Source organism: Chiloscyllium plagiosum, unplaced genomic scaffold (genome assembly GCF_037043375.1).
Source record: "Chiloscyllium plagiosum isolate Xiang-an unplaced genomic scaffold, Cpla_swu_hap1 HiC_scaffold_14, whole genome shotgun sequence".
Taxonomy (NCBI): Eukaryota; Metazoa; Chordata; class Chondrichthyes; order Orectolobiformes; family Hemiscylliidae; genus Chiloscyllium; species Chiloscyllium plagiosum.
The window spans coordinates 5520242-5528637 of NW_028270152.1; the positions used below are offsets into that span (position 1 = coordinate 5520242).

Genomic DNA, 8396 nt, shown 5'->3' on the forward strand with positions numbered 1-8396 from the left:
CAGTGTTTTGGGGTTCGGGACTGTGTATCGGGGTTCAGGGCCATGTTTCGGGGTTCGGGGCTGTGTATCAGGGTTCGGGACTGTGTATCAGGGTTCGGGGCTATGTATCAGGGTTCGAGACAGTGTTTTGGGTTTCGGGACTATGTATCGGGGTTCGGGACTGTGTATCGGGTTTCGGGGCAGTGTTTTGGGGTTCGGGACTGTGTATCGGGGTTCAGGGCCATGTTTCGGGGTTCAGGACCATGTTTCGGGGTTCAGGGCTGTGTATCCAAGGTTACTCGTTGGGATTCCAGTCTGACCCACTCAGTAATACTGAGGGAAGTGGCTGTGGTCCCAGTGCTCTGGGGTTTGCTCTGAAGAGGGTTAGTTCAGGTAGTGACCATCTCTCTGTCCCAGTCTGACTCTAATCCCGGGGTTTATTTCCTTCTGCAGACTCTGGTGATAATGGATTCGATTTGGCAGCAAAACGCACTTGACCTCAACCTGATGCCGTATGGATGTATCGCCACCGGATACAACATAGGTACCGAGCCCTGACCTCTGACACCTGACCCCGGCAACCCCCAACCCCCAATCCCACAACCCCCAACACCCAAACCTTCACCCCCAACCCTAACTCCCAAAACCCAACCCTCAACCCTCCACCCCAGCCTCCAAACCGCAACACTCTACCACCACCCCTAACACCCAACTCCAACCCCCCAAACCCAATCCCAACCCCGAACCTCCCATGCCCAAACCCCCACCCCCAATCCCACAACCCCCAACACCCAAAACCCAACCCCAACCCTCCACCCCAGCCTCCAAACCGCAACACTCCTAACACCACCGCTAACACCCAACTCCAACACCCCAAACCCAACCCCAACCCCCAACTCCCAGCCCCACCTCAAACACCCCCACCCAACCCCTAAATCCCCACCGTCAGCTTCCAACCCCAAACCCCCCCTCCCCATCCTGACTTGGAAATATATCACCCTTCCTTCAGTGTCGCTGGGTCAGAATCCTGGGATTCCCTCCCTAAGGGCATTGTGGGTCTACCCACAGCACATGGGCTGCAGCGGGTCAGGAAGGCAGCTCAACCCCCACCTTCTCAAGGGGCAACTAGGGACGGGCAATAAATACTGGGCCCAGCCAGTGACACTCGTGTCTAATGAACAAATCAAACAGTATGGCATTGGCTGTGAGTCAGTGATGGCGCTATAGAAATGTACCTTCTTGCTGTAACATTACTGTTCCATGTCCGATCCCCCCAGGGATGATTGAGATCGTCAGGGACGCGGTGACCATAGCAACCGTGCAGAGGAGCAAGGGTGGGAACACAGGCGCCTTTAAAAATGACGCACTCTACGACTGGCTGAAATGCAGACTGCAGGTGGAGGAGTCGGTTAGTTGTGGTCGAGGGGACGGGTACCTGGGGGTGGGGGTGGGGAATGGGGGTGGGGAATGGGGATGGGGAATGGGGGTGGGGAATGGAATGGGGATGGGGAATGGGATGGGGAATGGGAATGGGGATGGGGAATGGGATGGGGAATGGGGAATGTGGGTGGGGAATGGGGGTGGGGAATGGGGGTGGGGATGGGGAAGGGAAATGGGGTTGGGGAATGGGGTGGGAAATGGGGGTGGGGAATGGGGATGGGGAATGGGATGGGGAATGAGAGGTGGGGTGTGGTGGGGGATGAGGAATGGGTGTTGGGTGGGAATGGGGGTGGGGAGGGGATGGGGTGGGGATGGGTATGGAGATGGGGAATGGGGGTGTGGTGGGGTGGGGGATGGGAATGAGGGTGGGGTGTGGTGGGGGATGAGGAATGGATGTGGGGTGGGAATGGGGGTGGGGAGGGGATGGGGTGGGGAAGGGGTTAGGGATGGAGATGGAGGTGTGGGTGGGATTGAGGGTGGGGATGGGGATGGGGAATGGGGGTGAATGTGAGGGGTGAGGGAGAGGGGGTAGTGGGAGAGGGGGTGAGGGAGAGGGTGAGGGAGAGGGGGTCGAGGGTGAGGGGTGAGGGAGAGGGCCTGAGGGAGAGGATGAGGGAGAGGGAGTTGAGGGTGAGGGGTGAGGAAGAGGTGCTGACGGAGAGGGTGAGAGAAAGGGGGTCGAGGGTGAGGAGTGAGGGAGCGGGGCTGAGGGAGAGGCTGAGGGAGAGGGGGTCAAGGGTGAGGGGTGAGGGAGAGGTGCTGAGGGAGAGGGTGAGGGAGTGGGGGTCGAGGGTGAGGGGTGAGGGAGAGGGGGTCGAGGGTGAGGGGTGAGGGAGAGGGGCTCGAGGGTGAGGGGTGAGGGAGAGGGTGAGGGGGTCAAGGGTGAGGGGTGAGGGAGAGGGTGAGGGGGTCAAGGGTGAGGGGTGAGGGAGAGGGTGAGGGGGTGAGCAACCAATCCCCTAGTGCAGTGCAGTGCATGTGGCCCGTGAGCCATGACACAGGTTCCAATGTTTTCTCGTCATGTTTTTCCGTGAAAAAGCCCAAAATTAATTCAAGATAGCAACAGTCAAGTTTCTCAAAGGATAGGAACAGGAGGAGGCCATTCAGCCCCTTGGGCCTGCTGCACCATTCTAGCCTATATCTCCTCATCTAGCCCAATGCCATTTGCCTGTACCACCCCCATGTCTTGGTGATGCCCCTGAACTGTAGAGATCGATCAGTCTCTGTCTGAAACATTCTCTCTGCCTCAGCTTCCACAGCCCTCCGTGCTCGACAATTCCACAGATTTATCGTCCTCTGGTGGACGAAATCCCTCCCAATCGTGGTCCTAAATTACCTGCTCCTTATTCCAAGACTGTCTCCTGGATTTGGAACCAGTCAGGAGAAACTCCTGTCCTGTGCTTACCTTGTTGATGCGTTAGAATATTTTAGGTTATGATGAGGTGTCTGTCATTCTTTGAAACTCTGGTAGAGGTTGCAGATAAACATTATCAGGGTGGGATGGATCTTTGAGAATGCTGGCAGCCTTTCCTTGACAGCGGGCCTGGGAGATGGATTCTATAGATGGGAGGTTGGCCTTTGTGATGCTCCGGGCCGAGTTCACCACTCTCTGTAACCGTCTCTGATCTTGAATGGTACAGTTGCCATACCGGGTAGTGATACATCCAGACAGAATGCTCTCGATGGTGCCCCTATAAAAGTTGGCGAGGGTATTCACCGTCATGGCAAACTTTCTCAGCTGCCTGAGGAATAAGAGACGTTGTTGGGCCTTTGTAACCAGTGTGTCCACATGAAGAATCCAAGAAAGCTTGTTGTGGATGACCACTCCCAGGAGCTTGACACTCTCCACTCGTTCCCCCTCTGTGCTGTTAATGTGTAGGGGGGGGGGCATGAGTAACATCCCACCGAAAGTCAATAATGAGTTCCTTGGTTTTGCTGGCATTGAGAGCTAGGTTGTTCTCAGTGCACCATTTTTCCAGGTCTTCCACCTCCCGTCTGTCGTCTGTTTCATCGCCATCTGAGATTGGACCGACTACGGTGGTGTCATCAGCGAACTTGTAAATGGTATTAGTCTGGTATTTGGCGACGCAGCCATTGATATACAGTGAGTACAGTAGGGTGCTGAGTACACACCTCTGGGGGGCTCCAGTGTTGAGTTTTAGTGAGGATGAAATACTGTCCCCAGTCTTCACTGATTGTGGCCTGTGGGTCAGGAAACCGAGGATGCATTTGCAGAGTGTGGGGCTAAGTCTGAGATCACTAAGTTTAGTAATCAGTCTCGAGGGGATAATAGTGTTGAAGGCTGAACTGTAGTCAATGAGTAGGATTCTTATGTAGCTGTTCTTGGTGTCAAGATGTTCAGGGATGATGTTGGCCCAGGGATGATGTTGGCCTCTTGAAACAGGCAGGGTCAGTGGCCTGCTGCAGGGAGAGGTTGAAGATGTCTGAGAAGACCTCTGCCAGTTGATCTGCACATGCTCCGAGTGCACGGCCTGGTACTCCATCTGGTCCCATCGCTTTCCTTGGATTCACATGAAGGAAAACTGCTCTGACTCTGATGCAGTGTCTGTTGGGATAGGTTCATCAGGACTTGTCGGAGTAGGTGTTACCTCTCCGCTGAGATTCTGCTCAAAGTGAGTATAGAAGGCGTTGAGACGATCTGGGAGGGATGTGTCATCGTCTGCTATCTTGCACTGACTCTTTTTAGAACCTGTGATGTCATTCAGTCGTTGCCATAGTCACGGGGTGTCTGTCTGGGTCTCTAGTTTGGATTGGTATTGGTCCTTGGATTCCTTATATTTGAGTGGGACTCCTGACCTGAAGGCCTCAGGCCTGGTTTTTAGCAGGTTCTGCTTCACGCAGGGTTTCCTGTTGGGGGACACTCGGATTGACTCCCTCGGTGTGCAGTCCTCCACACACTTGCTGATCAAGTCTGTGATGGTGGTGACGTCCAAGGTACCTGCGGCCTGTTTGAACACGGTCCAATCAGCCGATTCCAGATGGCACCGGAGCTGATCCTCTGCCTCCTCCCACCAGCACTGGGCCTGTATCCACGAGGGGGGGGGGGGGGGGGGGGGGTGGTGGGGGGGGGGGGGGGGGGGGGGTAGTGGGGTGGGGGGGGGGGGGGGGGGTAGTGGGGTGGGGGGGGGGGGGTTGGTGGGGGGGGGGGGGAGAGGGTCTCCTGCTTGAGCTTTAGCCTGTAAGCCGGGAGAAGATGCACGGCATTGTGGTCAGAGCTCCCGAAATGAGGGCGGGGCATCTTTCACAGAGGGTGGAGCAGTGGTCTAACATGTTCATGCCCCTGGGGGGGGGGGGGGGGGGGGGCAGGTAATGTTCGCGTGGTACTTGGGCAACACCATCTTTGTTAAATATCATGGATCTTCATTCCCCCAGCTCTCAGTTACACACAATTATACTGAATATGCCATTCACTCAGCCACCCCCAGTCTAACCCCCTCCCTCACTCCCTGAGCCACCCCCAGTCTGTCTAACCCCCCCCTCCCTCACTCCCTGAGCCACCCCCAGTCTGTCTAACCCGCCCTCCCTCACTCCCTGAGCCACCCCCAGTCTAACCCCCTCCCTCACTCCCTGAGCCACCCCCAGTCTGTCTAACCCCCTCCCTCACTCCCTGAGCCACCCCCAGCCTGTCTAACCCCCCCTCCCTCACTCCCTGAGCCACCCCCAGCCTGTCTAACCCCCCCTCCCTCACTCCCTGAGCCACCCCCAGCCTGTCTAACCCCCCCTCCCTCACTCCCTGAGCCACCCCCAGTCTGTCTAACCCTCTCCCTCCCTGAGTGAGCCACCCCCAGTCTGTCTAACACCCTCCCTCCCTGAGTGAGCCACCCCCAGTCTGTCTAACACCCTCCCTCCCTGAGTGAGCCACCCCCAGTCTGTCTAACACCCTCCCTCCCTGAGTGAGCCACCCCCAGCCTGTCTAACCCCCTCCCTCACTCCCTGAGCCACCCCCAGTCTGTCTAACGCCCTCCCTCCCTGAGTGAGCCACCCCCAGTCTGTCTAACACCCTCCCTCCCTGAGTGAGCCACCCCCAGCCTGTCTAACCCCCCCTCCCTCACTCCCTGAGCCACCCCCAGTCTGTCTAACCCCCTCCCTCACTCCCTGAGCCACCCCCAGCCTGTCTAACCCCCTCCCTCACTCCCTGAGCCACCCCCAGTCTGTCTAACCCCCCCTCCCTCACTCCCTGAGCCACCCCCAGTCTGTCTAACCCCCTCCCTCACTCCCTGAGCCACCCCCAGCCTGTCTAACCCCCTCCCTCCCTCAGTACTGCTGTAGCTGTCAGTCTGGATGATGGGGATGAGTCTCTGGGGCAGTGATGGACCCCACCAGTCCAGTGTTGGGGTGGTCAGACTTTTCTGCAGTCCCCACAGCCCCCCTCCCATCACTGACCCGAACCCCAGCAGGGGCGAGGGGGGGCAGGTGGTGGGGAGTGGGGACCGTGAGCATAAACGCCAGCTCGCGGACACCTCCTCCTACTGCCCCCTTGACCATGACCCCACCCCCCACCACCAAACCATCATCTCCCAGACCATCCATAACCTCATCACCTCAGGGGATCTCCCATCCACCGCCTCCAACATCATAGTCCCACAACCCCGCACCGCCCGTTTCTACCTCCTGCCCAAAATCCACAAACCTGACTGCCCCGGCCGACCCATTGTCTCCGCCTGCTCCTGCCCCACCAAACTCATCTCTGCATACCTCGACACGGTCCTGTCCCCCTGAGTCCAAGAACTCCCCACCTACGTTCAGGACACCACCCACGCCCTCCACCTCCTCCAGGATTTTCGCTTCCCCGGTCCCCAACGCCTTATCTTCACCATGGACATCCAATCCCTGTACACCTCCATCCCCCATCACGAAGGACTCAAAGCCCTCCGCTTCTTCCTTTCCCGCCGTACCACCCAGTACCCTTCCACTGACACCCTCCTTCAACTGACAGAACTGGTCCTCACCCTCAACAACTTCTCTTTCCAATCCTCCCACTTCCTCCAAACCAAAGGAGTAGCCATGGGCACCCGCATGGGCCCCAGCTATGCCTGCCTCTTCGTAGGATATGTGGAACAGTCCATCTTCCGCAACTACACTGGCACCACCCCCCACCTTTTCCTCCGCTACATCGATGACTGTATCGGCGCTGCCTCGTGCTCCCACGAGGAAGTTGAACAGTTCATCCACTTGAGCAACACCTTCCACCCCGACCTCAAATTCACCTGGATCGTCTCAGACTCCTCCATCCCCTTCCTAGACCTTTCCATTTCTATCTCGGGCGACCGAATCAACACGGACATTTACTATAAACGACCGACTCCCACAGCTACCTGGACTACACCTCCTCCCATCCTGCCCCCTGTAAAAATGCCATCCCCTTCTCCCAATCCCTTCGACTCCGCCGCATCTGCTCCCAGGAGGACCAGTTCAAAATACGTACAACACAGATGGCCTCCTTCTTCAAGGACCGCAATTTCCCCCCAGACGTGGTCGACGATGCCCTCCACCGCATCTCTTCCACTTCCCGCTCCTCCGCCCTTAAGCTCCGCCCCTTCAACCGCCACCAGGACAGAACCCCACTAGTCCTCACCTACCACCCCACCAATCTCCATGTACAGCGGATCATCCGCTGTCATTTCCGCCACCTCCAAACGGACCCCACCACCAAGGATATATTTCCCTCCCTCCCCTATCAGCTTTCCGAAAAGACCACTCCCTCCGTGACTCCCTCGTCAGGTCCACACCCCCCACCAACCCAACCTCCACTCCCGGCACCTTCTCCTGCAACCGCAAGAAATGCAAAACTTGTGCCCACACCTCCCCCCTTACTTCCCTCCAAGGCCCCAAGGGATACTTCCATATCCGCCACAAATTCACCTGCACCTCCACACATATCATTTATTGCATCCGCTGCACCCGATGTGGCCTCCTCTATATTGGGGAGACAGGCCGCCTACTTGCGGAATGTTTCAGAGAACACCTCTGGGACACCCGGATCAACCAACCCAACCACCCGGTGGCTCAACACTTCAACTCCCCCTCCCACTCCACCAAGGACATGCAGGTCCTTGGACTCCTCCATCGCCAGATCATAGCAACACGACGGTTGGAGGAAGAGCGCCTCATCTTCCGCCTGGGAACCCTCCAACCACAAGGGATGAACTCCGATTTCTCCAGTTCATTTCCCCTCCCCCCACCTTGTCTCAGTCAAATCCCTCGAAATCAGCACCACCTTCCTAAACTGTAATCTTCTTCCTGACCTCTCCGCCCCCACCCCCACTCCGGCCTATCACCCTCACCTTAACCTCCTTCCACCTATCGCATTCCTAATGCCCCTCCCCCAAGTCCCTCCTCCCTACCTTTTATCTTAGCCTGCTTGGCACACCCTCCTCATTCCTGAAGAAGGGCTCATGCCCAAAACGTCAATTCTCCTGTTCCTTGGATGCTGCCTGACCTGCTGCGCTTTTCCAGCAACACATTTTTCAGCTATTAACCCTGTGTGTCTCAGAGTGTCACACATTATCTTCTCCCCAGTATTACCAGGCGATGGAGACATTTGTAACGTCCTGTGCTGGGTACTGTGTCGCTACGTACGTGCTGGGGATCGGAGACCGACACAATGACAACATAATGATAACAGAACAAGGTACAACCTCAGCCTGGGCATCGGGGGGGGGGGGGGGTGGGGAGAGAGGGGCATGGGTCACAGTGGCACAGGAGGAGTCCATTCAGCCCCCTCACACCTCATAGGCATTTCTTGCCCTGTCCCTAGTTACCCCTTGAGAAGGTGGGGGTGAGCTGCCTCTTTGAACAGCTGCAGTCCATGTGCTCTGGGTTGACCCACAATGGAGCCTATGGCCTAGGGATATTATCCCTGGAGCATTAATCCAGAGACCCAGGTTCGCATCCCGCCACAGCCAATGGTGGAACTGGGTTTCAATAAAAATCTGGAATGAGGAGTCTAATGATGG

At 57.1% G+C, this 8396-nt stretch overlaps 1 protein-coding gene across 1 annotated transcript in view; it reads left to right on the plus strand.

Annotated features, from left to right (window-relative positions):
• Positions 1 to 8396, plus strand: part of LOC122547519 (phosphatidylinositol 4,5-bisphosphate 3-kinase catalytic subunit gamma isoform-like) — a 39167-nt gene that overhangs the window by 25514 nt on the left and 5257 nt on the right. Inside the window, exons 6-8 of the mRNA XM_087994569.1 lie at positions 433 to 523; positions 1257 to 1387; positions 7960 to 8071. Of these exons, the coding sequence (XP_087850695.1) occupies positions 433 to 523; positions 1257 to 1387; positions 7960 to 8071 (334 nt within the window). The remainder of the gene's footprint in view (positions 1 to 432; positions 524 to 1256; positions 1388 to 7959; positions 8072 to 8396) is intronic.